Source organism: Phascolarctos cinereus, unplaced genomic scaffold (assembly GCF_003287225.1).
Source record: "Phascolarctos cinereus isolate Bilbo 61053 unplaced genomic scaffold, phaCin_HiC Scaffold_3;HRSCAF=262, whole genome shotgun sequence".
NCBI classification, from domain to species: Eukaryota; Metazoa; Chordata; class Mammalia; order Diprotodontia; family Phascolarctidae; genus Phascolarctos; species Phascolarctos cinereus.
The window spans coordinates 238,686,680-238,701,080 of NW_027555736.1; the positions used below are offsets into that span (position 1 = coordinate 238,686,680).

The 14,401-nt window shown below is 36.8% G+C and overlaps 1 protein-coding gene across 1 annotated transcript in view; it reads right to left on the reverse strand.

Moving 5' to 3' along the window:
- Positions 1-14,401, reverse strand: part of L3HYPDH (trans-L-3-hydroxyproline dehydratase) — a 15,793-nt gene continuing 1,392 nt past the window's right edge. The window contains exons 2-5 of the mRNA XM_020986475.1: positions 10,439-10,608; positions 6,931-7,053; positions 3,661-3,798; positions 1-573 (exon numbers count right to left, since the gene is read on the reverse strand). Of these exons, the coding sequence (XP_020842134.1) occupies positions 448-573; positions 3,661-3,798; positions 6,931-7,053; positions 10,439-10,608 (557 nt within the window). The 3' untranslated portion in view covers positions 1-447. The remainder of the gene's footprint in view (positions 574-3,660; positions 3,799-6,930; positions 7,054-10,438; positions 10,609-14,401) is intronic.

Here is a 14,401-nt window from a genome sequence, read left to right on the forward strand (position 1 = left end):
TACCATTCAAAAAGTGTCTTTTATTCAAATGGTCCCTTTAACACAACATTGAAAGATAAGATTGTACCTTCAAAACTCCAAAACTTACAAATCTATTTGAAATGGGTAATTTTTATTATCATTTATGCTAAGCACTACTATAAAAGAAAAATTGGATTGTCATCCTTCATATTTTGGTTTACTAGAACATTAAAGATGTTTCTAGCTAAACTGGTTCATACAAATAATATTGCCATGAGATAAAATGAGAAGTAATTTACAAACCCTAAAGAGTTATGTTATCTATTATTTGTTAACATGATTTTATATAATTGAGGATTATGTGATTAGTTAGATAGGATGACAATCTACATGTATAAGAGGGCATACTTTTCTATAGAACATGAAGACAACTAGCTCTTGGATAATGGTTGCTTTAAAAGGGGACAGTAAAGGTCATGAATAAGGTCATTTGAGAAGAAATCCATTTTTCAGTGGGTCCTCTTCTTCAATTATAAAGCTTGCTGTACCTGTGTAATAGGCTTGTCCTGATACTTCCACTACAACTGCTTTGAACTCACCACATTTGGTTTCCTAAAAAGAGAAAAATGAAAGGAATTTAATATAAAAATGATCTTTATATTTTATCTTGTTTAAAAAACTTGCACCCTTAACACAAAACGAAGAATGGTACTTTAATTTAAGATAGATAGTTTTGTTCAACCTACAACATTCCATTTTATAAAACGAAAATTTTCTTCTGGTATCGTATTGGCCACACTAAAACTTGAGCTAATATCACATCTGATAAATGAAAGAAATCCAAGAAAAATGTCTTTTTTTCTCATGTAAGATACTTCCCCTTTTGCACGTAGACATTCTGGTTGTTGAAAGGGGCAGAAAAAAAGGACATTTGTGGAAGGAAAGCTGATTGAATCGGCTCTAGAAGAAACACAGCATCTCAGATAAAACGTTGAGCAAAGAGAGACACTCCTGAAGAACTGAGAGAATTGCCCATCCCCCATTTGAAGACAGAGCACAGACTGAGGTGTGGTGTGGCTGCAACACATTGTGGTCCATCACTTGAACCTGCATGTGACTTTTCAGAATTTTGAAAGCAGAAACTAAAAATCAAATAACTAGGGACTATGGGATGATTAAAATAAGGGCTGTTAGGGTCATAGCTGAGGGAAAGGTTGGTTTTTGAGTTTCATTTTATAAGCTAGAGACAGGACACTCCCCATGAAAAGACCCTGATCTGAGAGGCATTAGAAGCTAGACGTAGAGGAGATTTAGAGAAGTAGGGGATGATCAGAGAAAGACAGAAACAGGAGAGAAAACTGAGCCCCAGAGAAGTCAGGGACGGAAAAGACAAGAAGAAGAGCTATTTACAAAAGATGGGATAGAAGAGCGGATGTGAGCCGATCAAAGCTGATAACGCAGATTTTTCTGGCAGCCAATCCATCATGAGAGGCATTATTTGGCTGGAAGCTGACTGACTGGAGAATGACAGGATTGCTCTCCAGTGCCATTTACAGCCTGGGAAAAGGAAACATCTCAGGAATCAGCTTTCCCCCTCTTTAACTAGAAAGTGCAGCAGAAGACAACACGGGTAACACTAAGAGAGGCTTTTCTTCTCTCAGGCTGTCGGTGAGAAAACAGAAACCTGGAGATGGGAAAGTCACTTGTTCAAGGTCACACATCTTGATAATGACAGAACTAAGATGGCAGTCCAAGTCTCCTGACACTATAGTGCTCTACATCCAGTCTCTAAAGTGAAGTGTATACACCTGAGGGGGTAAGAAAGACTATCTACGAAGATGAAATGAGACACTCACCTCCTGACAGGTGATGAACTTAAAATGCAGAAAGTGATAGAGATTTTCAGACATGACTAATGTGAGAATTTGGGGTTTTTTTGCTTTACTGGGCAACTTTCTTTTTCTTTCTTTTCTTTTTTTTAAAAACAGGGTTAGGTGTAGTAGGTATAATGGATGTAGTGGGTATAGCGGGTGTAACAGATTGATTTTTTAAAATAAAGGGAAGCTAGATGCAGTGGCACAGTAGATAGAACACTGAGCCCGGAGTCAGGAAGAGCTGAGTTTAAATGTTTCCTCATCTGTAAAATGAGCTGGAGAAGGAAATGGCAAACTACTCCAGTAACTTTGTCAAGAAAATCTCAAATGGGGTCACAAAGAGTCAGACATGACTGAGCACAACAAAATTAAAAATGAAATACATTGTAAAACTGGAAAAAATTAAGATTATCCATCGGGGTATACAAAGAAAACATTAGGACTTCCTTTCATTTTTAGTTTAAAAAAAAAGGAAATAAGCTTTACTAATATTTAATCTATGGCTTGACACTGGTGCCCTCACTAGGACCTCATGTTAGATGGTCACACATCACATAATACATTCAAAGTATTATGAGGGAAGAATAGGAACTCTGCAACACTGAAAGGCTGATGGAAGTAGTGTTTATGTGTAGAATTAAATGGATTTACATAAAATGGACAACTGGCTAAAAGGTAAAAAGAATGAGTTACAAGAAGTTGGTCAAAACATTTGAAATATTAAAATTATTTGAAGTAGTTATTTATGTCCACTCATTCATGATGAATCTTATTCTGACTATGCTGTGTCTTGAGATAACTGCTAGTGATAGTGTGAAATCAATATGATTAGCAGGATAATAAAAAACTAAGCTTTTCTTGCCCAAAATGATTGGCATCACCTATAAAACTTTTCATATCTCCACTTAGAAAAAGAATTTTCTAACTTGTTTAAAAATCTTCCAAATGCAGTTTCGATGGATTTGGAATCTATTTGTTAAAAAAAAATCTTAAAATGCAACAACTTCTGATTCATTTGCAAAAACAGCTGACTGACATAAGGAAAGACAGAAATTTACTCAGTCAAATTTCAACTAAAACCTCTATATAACTGGTGGAAGGGATTGAAAAATGAGTATAATAATTGAGTTATAACCAGTAGACACTTCTTCCGTTTGGATCTTTGTGTCTTTGTGAGATACTTTTTTTCAGATATAATTACCACTAAAACTGAGGAGTAGAGTAAGCTGACCTTAAAATCAGACCTTTGGATTGCTGTATCAATACCCTTAAACCATGATTTTCAAACAAATAAAGCATATTCAATCAAAATACTTTCTATCAACATTTTAAGTGAGAACAAAAATATTTTTGTGCTATTAATTTAAAATATAAAATAATTTATTTCAAATTGTCATCCTTTATATCTCAATTTTTGCATATGTTTTATAATATATATGACATAATATTATATTATATAATTTATAAATAAATATGCATATCTTAGGGATACTTTCTCAATTTTTTTATACTCATGGTGGTGTGTGATCAGAACACCTCTATATCTTACCTATAGGTTTTCTTCAGTCAGCTTTCCTAGTACATGTGAAGGGAGGAAATTTACAAAAATTCTATTTACTTAAACTTGTTAAGAATCTATCTCTCATGTAAGGTGAGGCAATCCTGATATGTACAAGAAACTTAACTGAATTGAGATCATAATAATCTTGTAATATAATATTTTGGCAGCACTGTGTGAAGAAATGCATGTGACACCCAACTTAAGTCTCCTCTTTTTATGGTGATACATTTGACAACAAAAGATTAGAATGATTTTTCTGATCACCTTCACTGGCTTGCCAGTGAACAGTGAGCCCGTTGCACTACTTTTAAAGGTTCTGGTCTGGTTCAGCTGAATAAGTCCCTTGTGATACTGTAAGGCAATGCGAGCCGTCACTCCAGAACCAGTGGGGCTCCGGTCAACCTGTGTTGGAATAAACAAAAATGAGATACTTCACAAATGTAATCATCATACCCATTTATCCTATATTGTGCCTCATCTATTTTAGAATGTTTTAACTTTTAAAATTCAAAATCAGGTTTTTGGCATGACAGGATCCTAAAAGCAATCTGGAACATTCTTGGTAAGCAGCAAATTATCTTTTCACAGCTATTATGTATTTCTTTTCTGTAGGCCACAGGACACGGTTTACTGTTCATATAGTAAACCCCTTTTTGTTTATCTCAGGATCTAAGAAAAGAATATAGAGTTTACAACGGTATAATCTAATTTTCATAATTTCTAAATAAATGTACTTTTATATTTCGTTTTCATTCTATTTATTATCTCTTCAATTGGAGCCATTAAAATGCAAAAATTTTAAAAAATCTCTGTAGCCTACATTTCTTTATGAGTAACTCCTACATATAGAAGTATCTTGTGATGATTAAAAAAGAAAACAAACAAAAAAACGTGAGCATACTTTCAATTTGCATTACCTTTAAGTAAATACAGCACTCTATTCTTGTACATTCTGAGGAAAACTGTTCTTTGCCTTTATCATATCCTTTCCCCCAGCCCCATTCTCCTGGCCCATTTTCTTCACCCTAGCTTCACTTGCCTTCCTGCTTGGCTTTGCCCCCTTGCACTGCCATTTTAATGTTTCTTTAGCTTTCATCCGATTTAGGTATCTTAGTTTTCTGCCCTTCTGTTTTTTTATAAATAATTGTTGCTACTTGTCCCTGTATAATTTGTACCATCTAATTTCCCTGCTCTTACTTCAGGGAAGTTGGGAAATAACTGGAGAAACACATCACAAAACTGAGCTGATGCTGCCCACTCTAAATTTATTAGACCTAATTTCAGCTAGTTCTTTGCTCCTTTACTCTGCTTCCATTCTAACCCAATTCTCTCCCTCTCTCATTCTCCAGAGTGATTGTTCCAAATCTTTTCTCTTCTAGCCCTCAATTTCACCCTCTACTTAACCACATCTAAAGCAGATGACCTAGATTCCTATAAGCTTCACTGAGAAGCCTGGGGTATCCAATATGACTTCCCTCAGTTATCTTCAATTCCCCACGATTTCTTAGCATCATCACTCTCTCTTCCATTCATCACAGAAGAGGTATACCTACTCTTCACTAAGGTTAGTACTTCTTTAGCCTCCTTGATCCCATTCCCTTCAAATTCTAAAAAATCCTAAAAATTTTTAAATTCTAAAAAATCTTCCCTATAACCTTATAGGATCCAAATATCATCTTGCCTCTAACTTAAAGTGTTATATAAATACTAGCAGTAATCATCATCACCATCATCATCACATACTAGGGTAAAGAGACAAAAATAGTCCTTGCCCTCAGAAGAATTTATATATTTTTGAAGGTTGAATGCAGATAAGTAAATGTATATAGCTTATACAGCTAAAACAAATATAAATAAATTATATACTTGTATATAATGTAATAGAAATAAAATGTAGATAAATGATATGAAATAATACATATAAAACAAATGTAAATTATATATTTGTATATAATTGATATAAAACAAATATGAATAAATGGTATGTTTGTATATAATTTTTATAATATAGATAAACAAATTCTTGAGCAGGCAATGAGGGTGAGGATGGAGTGGGACTAAGACCTGGGGTAATCAAGGCAGGCTTCCCATAGGAAGTGAGGCTTGACTTGAGCCTTGAAGGAAGCTAGGGATTCTACAAGGTGAAAGTGACACAAGAATATATTCCACACCTAGGAGATCTTCTGTGCAAAGGTACATAGGCAGAGATGGAATGTCAGTTACGGAGAGCAGCAGCAGAACAGTCTGGCTAGAATATAGAATGTGTAAAAGGTAGTAATGTGCAATAGATTTGGAAAAGTAGTCTGAAGTCAGATTATGAAGGCCTTAAAGGCCTTTATATCAAAAGACCCAGAGGAGCTTATATTTCATAATAATGGCAAATGGGAGCCGTTAGCACTTCTAGTACAGGGAAGAGAGATTGTCTGACTTGGGCTTTAAGAACCTGAAGAAGTCTTGAGGTTGGACCTGAATGGGGAGAAATCAGAGGCCAAGGAGGCTTATTGCAATCGTCCAGTCGAGAGATGATGAGGGCCTTAATTAAGGTAGAAGCTGCATGAGTGGGTAGAAAAGAACAGAGGAGAGAGATGTTGTAGAGGTGGAATCAACAGTACTTATACTATGTTTTTTGTTTTTGTTTTTTTATGAGGCAATTGGGGTTAAGTGACTTGCCCAGAGTCACACAGCTACTGAGTATTATGTGTATGAGGCAGGATTTGAACTCAGGTCCTCCTTGTCTCCAGAACTGGTGCTCTATCCACTGTGCCACCTAGCTGCTCCCTATACTATGTTTTTAACATAACATAAATGTCATCTCTCATCTAGCTCCTGAAACCTAATATCAATAGGCAGAAATTATCTTTCTTAGGAACAAAAAAGAATTGTATGTCACATATTATATTATGTGACCCAGAATTAAGCTAACATTATTAACAGAAGATGGCTTGAATTTGTATGGTGCTGACTTTCCAAAATGCTTCCGTATCTATGATCTCAATTTATAAAACATATGACAATTATTATTAGCCTGATTTTACAGGTATATAACCCATAGTACAAAAAAGATTAAGAATAGCATGGCTAGAGGGCAGCTAGGTGGTGCAGTGGATAGAGTCCTGATCCTGGAGTTAGGAAGACTCTTCCTCATGAGTTCAAATCTGGCCTTAGACACTTACTAGCTGTATGACCTTGGACAAGTCACTTAACCCTGTCTGCCTCAACTCTTCATCTGTGGGATGGATTGGAGAAATAAAAGGCAAACTGTGTGACTCTGGGCAAGTCACTTAACCCTGTTTGCCTCAGTTCTTCATCTGTAGGATGGATTGGAGAAATAAAAGGCAAACCACTTCAGGATCTTTGCCAAGAAAACCCCAAATGGGGTCGTGAAAAGTTGGACATGACTAAAACATGACTCCATAACAAAAAGCATGGCTAGTTGATGATAGAACTCATCTGATACCGTGTTTCCTGAACAGGTCGCAAAGCGTAGTTTCCACTGAAGCTGCTTCCTGCAAGAGAAGCTTTTTGTTTCAATACCTGTGCATCTGCAAACACACAGATGTTGGCTGTTGGCTCTGCACTCAAAGCATCCTTTCCATCTGTTAATATCGTTCCATAGAGAAATGCAAGCTCTTCACTCTCCGGATGATGAATTTTAACCTGGGAGAAAGCAAATAAAAGAGATTTACTAATACATGTGATAAGTAGTAAAATGGCTTTTATTCAAATGGATCTTTACAAAATAATATAGATGTAGGTGTTCAAAGATACCACTTTTCATTTTATTGAGTGCCCGCTATGGCCAAGGCCCCGTGCTAGGCACGTGAAATTGTGTCACTCTAATAAGTATGTCAACATGGGGGAAAGGGTTGTTTGATTGAGTGCAAAACAATCCTGTTACTCCATTTTTTTTTAGACTGGACTTGTTCTTTCATTGATAGAGGGAACTTGTAATGGGGAGGGGCATAGGAGAATGGAGACGGATTTACACAGAGTTTACTATATTCCAGGCACTACACTACGCATTTTTATAATTATTATCTCATTTGATCCTCGTAAGAACCCTGCAGGGTAGATGCTATTATTATTTCCTTTTTACAATTGAGAAAGTTTCCTCTACAAAAACTGAGGAAATTTCCTCTACAGATTTCTCTGCAATTTAGAGTCTGGGGGACATTCAGTGGTTAAGTGACTTGCCCAAGATCGTTCTAAGGGAAAGGGGAAGAGAACAGCATTTATTAAGAGCCTACAAATGCCAGGCACTGTGCTAAGTGCATTACAGATATTATCTCATTTAACCCTCACAACAACCCTGGGAGGTAAATGCTATTATTGTCCTCATTTTATAGTTGACAAAATTGAGGCAGGTAGAGATTAAGTGACTTGACCAGGGTCACACAGTTAGTTAAACATCTGAGGGTGAATTTTAACTTGGGTCTTCCTGACTCCTGGCTTAGCTCTCCAACCACACTGCCACCTCTAATTGCCAGTATGTGTAAGAGGTAAGACTTGAACCCATGCCTTTCATACTCTTGAGTCCAGCCCTCTATCCACTATGACACACTTCCTTTAATTCCAAATAATACTATACCAGTTATATTATTTGATCGTTTGCTTTTCCTCTCTCACTGATAAACCTATCAACTTTATTTTACTGTGCCAATATTTCTGAAATCTATAAAATAATTCTGCTATGTGACACTTTGTTCTTACTGTATAGTCATTAAATAATTCTTCATATTTTTTCCTACTTCTTTTGATATTTATAAATTCAGGTCTTCAAACTTAAGAGTTGTTCCTCTGATTAGAAACGAATGCCTTTATCTTATTTCTCTTATGGAAAATGCTGTGATAAATTGATCTCTCGTAAAGTTGTGTTCAGCTGCTAGCTCAGTAAGATTACTAAATACCTGGGACAGAAAAACTGATGCAAAATAAATACTTCAGCCAGAATTGTCGGTCTGTAACTAGCATTCCTGCTTCTGGGAAGACTCAGGCTGAGCCTGGTAGACTGCTTAACTCAGGAGTTCTGAGCTGCAGTGGGCTAAGCTGATGAAGTTTCTGGTGAGTGCCTGAGGGAGGGCATTTGGGGGACCTATCATCCTGCCTAAGGAGGGGCAAACTGGCCCAGGCTGGAATGGAACAGGTCAGGGCACCTGTACTGGTCACAAATGGGGCTGGGTCACAGACTTCTGTATTTCCAGCCTAAGAAAATTAGGGAGATGCATTCTCAAAATAAAGTTAAATTAAATTAAAACTTCAGAGTGGCTCTATGATTCTCACACAGGGAATTACCCTAACAATTCTATGAAACATCATTTGAAATAGATCTAGGGTAATTTCTTACTCTTTAAATATTACATTTCAAAGGGGCAGCTAGGTGGCGCAGCGGATAGTGCATCCGCCCTGGATTCAAGAGGACCTGAGTTCAAATCTGTCCTCAGATTCCCAACACTTACTAGCTGTGTGACCCTGAGCAAGTCACTTAACCTCATTGCCTAACCAAAACAAAAAAAAATAAATAAATATTACATTCAAGGGGCAGCTAGGTGGTACAGTGGATAAAGCACCAACCCTGGAGTCAGAAGGACCTGAGTTCAAATTTGACCTCAGACACTTTACACTTACTAGCTGTGTGACCCTGGGTAAGTCACTTCACACCATTACCTTGCCAAATACATACATATATGAACAAAATAGTGAATTGTCAATATATGTATAGATAATTGAACTACCCTACTAGCCTTTTATGTTATTCTTTAATCTAAAAAATTAATAAAATTCTTGTAAAACAAAGCAAAGAAAAATGTATTCTATTTACAGATTCTATTCTATTTATAGATTAACTCAAAGTTAGGGTCTTAATGTACAATGGCAAATTTCTGCTGGTATTGAAGGATAAAATCTTTTAGTCTATTAATAAAGAATACAGTGTTAAACCTGGTGTTTTTGTTTGCTGCTGATCAGACTACCAAAATTGTTTACATAAATCAACTCCTGAACTGATAAGATAATATAGGGCAGATGAGAGGTGCAGTGGATGGAGTGAGGGGCCTAAAATCAGGAAGACTTTTCTTCCTGACTTCAAATCTAGCCTCAGACACTTCCTAGCTGTGTAACCCTGGGCAAGTCACTTAACCCTGTTTGCCTCAGTTCTTCATCTGTAAAAGAAGCTGGAGAAGGAAATGGCAAACCACTCCAGTATCTTTGCCAAGAAAACCCCAAATGAGGTCATGAATAGTTGAACATAACTAAATAACAACATTATAAAATACCTTTTTACCTATACTAGAAAAGTCACTAAATTAGATTACAGAATAAATTTAACTATATTTACATTAAATGATTTTGAATTTCTGCTCCAAGTGACAAGGGAAGGGCAAAGCACATATATAGTACTATGTATAAAAATCATTAATTTCAGATTTAGTGGGGTCCAAATTGATTGTTTGGCTATGTGGTCAAAGTGTCACACATATTGTAAATAAATAAGCGTTGAGGAAAGGTTAATAATAACTTGAAGAAACACATTCAACAAACAGAATGAGATCATATTAATTTTCATTCTTTCTTACCATCTTCTACAAGGAATTTTTAATATTTTCATTACAATGATCTTTAGGATGAGAAAAAAATTAGGCTTCTCATTCTCAGTACCACTTTTGCTTATTTAAGTGTTTTTCAGGAAGTCTGATAATGAACTTCTCTAACAAGGCTGGTCCTTGGATGACAGATGTACAGGACACTACTACTTCCATGCTCAGCCTTTACATTTTGGTAAGACCTGCCAGAAGTTAAGCTCCAGTGTCTTAACCTTCAAAAACTCAAACTTTAAACCATAACGAGGCATCAAAAGGTAGGAATTTAGCACAGTTGAATTACCAGGTTAGCCACAGGGTCATGAAATTTTTGGCCACAATTGACAAAGACCACCAGTTAAAGCATGAAGGGGTTATGATCTGTGTGAGTGGAAGGAATATCCAGAGTAAAAAAATCACAGACTCTTGAAGGTCTGAAGGAAGCTACCAAGGTACAGGCTATCCACCTGTGCTTTAACTGCTTCTGTAACTGCAGTTGCTGCGTCTACAAGGTCCCTCGTCTTCGAAGAACAGACATCTAATCCAAACCTTTCAGCATTAACAAATGCATAAAATGCACCACCATATCCAATGTCGACTACAACGTCCCCTTTGCCAGGAACATGCACCACGAGATCTAAAAATATTTAAGAAAAAGACATTTTGCATTCAGTATTTTTACAATAAAATGCTGTTCTTTTCAGATGTTCAGGAAAAAAAATCATCACTTTAGAAGGTAATAATATAAAACTGGAAATTCTCTTTCAAAACGAGTAAGTTCCAAGTGGTATCAAAGGCCTTCAGTATCTGTTTATTTTCAGATTTTTAACTTAAATGAGGTTCAGATACGACCATGTACTGGTATTTCTAAATCATATTCTGAATTTATTAATTTCATTAGCCTTTGCTTCTGCAGTGCGTGTCTACCTCTAGCAGCACACCTGCTTCTCACAAGAACATATAATAAATAAGCTTGCCTCATCTACCTCGAAAGTCTTTGTCTTTCCTATAGAAGTTATTCCTAACGGTAGCTTAAATTGAAAGTGGCCTAAGTTATAGGTAGGGTTGGTTTTACAGGCAGTGTTTCTACTTCATCAGTTCTCAAAGTATGACTCAAATGCAAATCAGAATTATAAGTTCCTTTGGTTGTGACTAGATGAAATTTGAGGTCTACATATATCAGTACAATTTTAAAAAACAGGAATGGCTAAATAGAGCTGCCTCATCACTCATTTGAGTATTTCTTAAACTTGAAGGAGTGGCTTCCATTACTGGCAGACTGAAAAGGAACAAATGTAGAAGCAGATAACCCTTGCACCCTGCTAGCTGCTGGACAGGCTCAGACCCAGTGGACTTCTGCAGAGTCTAGCTAGCCTGCTGAATTTGCAAAGTGTAACATTTTCCCCCTTAAAATGGTTTGTTCCTGAGTTTACCTGGGTTGGCTAATCCCACTTTGTTTAGCAGTATATAAAGGTTCTAGTTCAATTCAATTTAGTTTCACATGCATTTGTTCAACACGCACCGTGTTCACACAGAGATCCCTCTGACGTAGAGGGGACAAAGACTGACCTTACCTCCTACAAGAATCCTGACTGTGGGTGTTGTAGAATCTCTGACTTTCAGGCTGCTATAACCTATGAGAGGCTGCAGAGATAAAGGAGGTCAAAGGAAGAGAAACTCATCAAGACTGGACCTAGCATATAGACAAGCACCTACCTGTGTTTACCTCAGTTTCATCTGTAACATGGGGATAATAATAGCAGTTGTAAAGATCAAATGAGATCTTCGTAAAGCACAGTAGGATAGTGCCTGGTACATAGTAAGCGCTATGTAAATATTAGGTAATGTTATTAATCTCAGAACTACCACTTACTGGCTTTTAAAACTTCAACAGGTCAGTTCGTTGTTCCAGGCCTCAGTTTCCTCATTTGCAAAATGAGAGTTATTTCTGATGATTTATGAAATCCCTGCCAGCTTTGCTATATCATCCTAGACTCACAAAGAGAAAGCAGCCTGCTAGGAAGGGGCATCCAAGCAGAAAGAAACTTAACAGAAAAACCACAGTATAAATATAGAAAACAAACATCACTCGTAATAAGTTTGCCTCCAGAATATTTCACTATTATCATCTCATAATTAAGTCGGTTAAAATGACATTATCCTAGTACCAAAAGATAGGGCTACATTTATTTTTGGTAACTTTTTTTCAAAGCAAGGGTAGTCAATGCATAGGCGGCTATACGACCCAAACAAGGTAAGCCTCAGCCTTAATTTTGGAAAAAGGTCAGAAACGGCCCACAGAAACTAGTAAGAATCAACGAAAATTCACTTTGAAGCTAACATATTGAATTTATTATATTCTTTAATGCAAGATAAATGTAATAGAAATTAACAATTTTATATATTATGATTTATATAATGATTTATATATTATTGACCTTACAATTATAAGGGCTGAGTTAACTTTCATTATTTACCCTGGTTATTGGGAAGGTAATTTAACAATTGTGTTAAGATCAATCTTGTAGGAGAGTGGACATAAGAAAGAGGATCTCTACAAGAAGACAATCTGTTGGACACTGTTTGAACAGCACTTAGACCAGAAAACTTCACCGGATGACGTCCAGAACACCAGACAGCTGTATGAGAAAAGACTTCTAAAGCCTTAAATGGACAATTTATTGCTACTTTTGGGTCTATCTGTATTTACGAAGGGGACTGCCCCCTTTTGATTTGTACCAGAACAGTGGAGAAGCAAATAGTTAACTTAGGAAGGAAGCTATCCACACAAGAATCATGGTTGGTCAATACATTCATCAGAGTTCTTAAGTCTAAGTTTTTAGGTTTGTTTTTTTTAAACATTGCTGTTATTGTATAAATTGTTCTCTTGGTTCGCCTACTTAATTCATCATCAGTTTCCCAGGTTTCTCTGAAACCATCCCTTTTTTCATTTCTTATAGTGCAAGAATATTTAATTACATAGATAAAACGTTTAGGCATTCCCCAACTGATGGGCACCCCCTTAGTTTCCAGTAGAACTCTATCTTCTAACTCCTAATCCAATATCAGAAGATTCATGCACTGCTTTCCTCACAATTCCATGATACTTTTTAGGTGTCAGATTTCCTCCTACCTTCTGCTCCTTGAGTTGAAAAGGCAGGCCAATGACTAACAGTCTATTTTTAAGTCTGAATTCTCAAATAGGTTTTTTTATGGGAAATTCTCTAAAATAAGCTCCAAAGGGATGGGGACCATTATTTACCTACCATTTCTATTAAGTATCCTCTGTTCTGGTTAGGTTGGTCTCACTTTCCCCCAGAACATATCATGTAGATCACTTCCAACTTTGCCGTGCAACAAAGATGTGGCATTCTGCACTTCTGATTCCTGCCTACCTACCTACCATACTCTGGTAAATCTTTCAGGGCCCAGCTCAAGTCCCGTTTTCTTTATGAAGTCTTCTCAACTCACTCAAGATTACAGTGACTTCTCCCTTTCAGAACTTCTACAAAGCTGAATGCTCCACTTAATCATATACCATTTTGGTTGTAATTTTTCAAATGCATTTTTTTCTCCAAGAGACTGTAAACTCTTTACTGGCTGGAACTATTCCCTCTGCTTTGCTTCTCCAGACCTGTCCTGGGAGACCTTTTTTTTCCTCCCTTAGTCAGGGCCTTATTTCAAGTGTTGTAAACCCCACAGGTGCTGCTGTACATTATCCAGGTTCAAATTTCCTCTACGTTTTCCTCCTCTCATTGGTATGGATGATTGGTTGGACTTTGAAGGGGTTATTATTGTTGCTGGTAACTATTATCTCATCTTTTCGATGAAGTTCAGTTAGGAATGGTCCTGGGACAAGCTGCTATACTGTTCTTACTATCAGTATTCTGTAAGCATTGCTGAGGTTCTTATAACCCTTTTTTATGTCACCATACCATACTCCCTGGGCAGTCTGGTGAAGCTTATGCACCCCTTCTGAGCGTGTTTTTTAAATACATAAAATAAAATATAGGATTATACAGGAAATCAATTACATTAGAGGCAGCTAGGTGGCGCAGTGGACACAGAATTGGGCTTAGAAGAGTTCAAATTTGGCCTCAGACTCTAGTTATGTGAACCAGGGCAACTACCAAAATCTGTTTGCCCCACTTCCTCCCTCATCTGTAAAACGAGCTCCTGAAGGCCACTCCAGTATCTCTGCCAAGAAAACCTCAAATGGTGTCACTAAAGACTCAAACAACTCAAGAAGGTACTGCTTTACATTCTTGATAAGTAGAGAAAAGCACTTTGGCCTGGAATCATCCAGTCTGATACTTCCTAGCTATATGACCCTAGGCAAAGCACTTAACCCCTTTGCCTCAGTTATTTATATGTAAAATGGGGTATTAATAGCACCTGTCTCCCAGGATTGTCAAGAGGATCTAATGTAA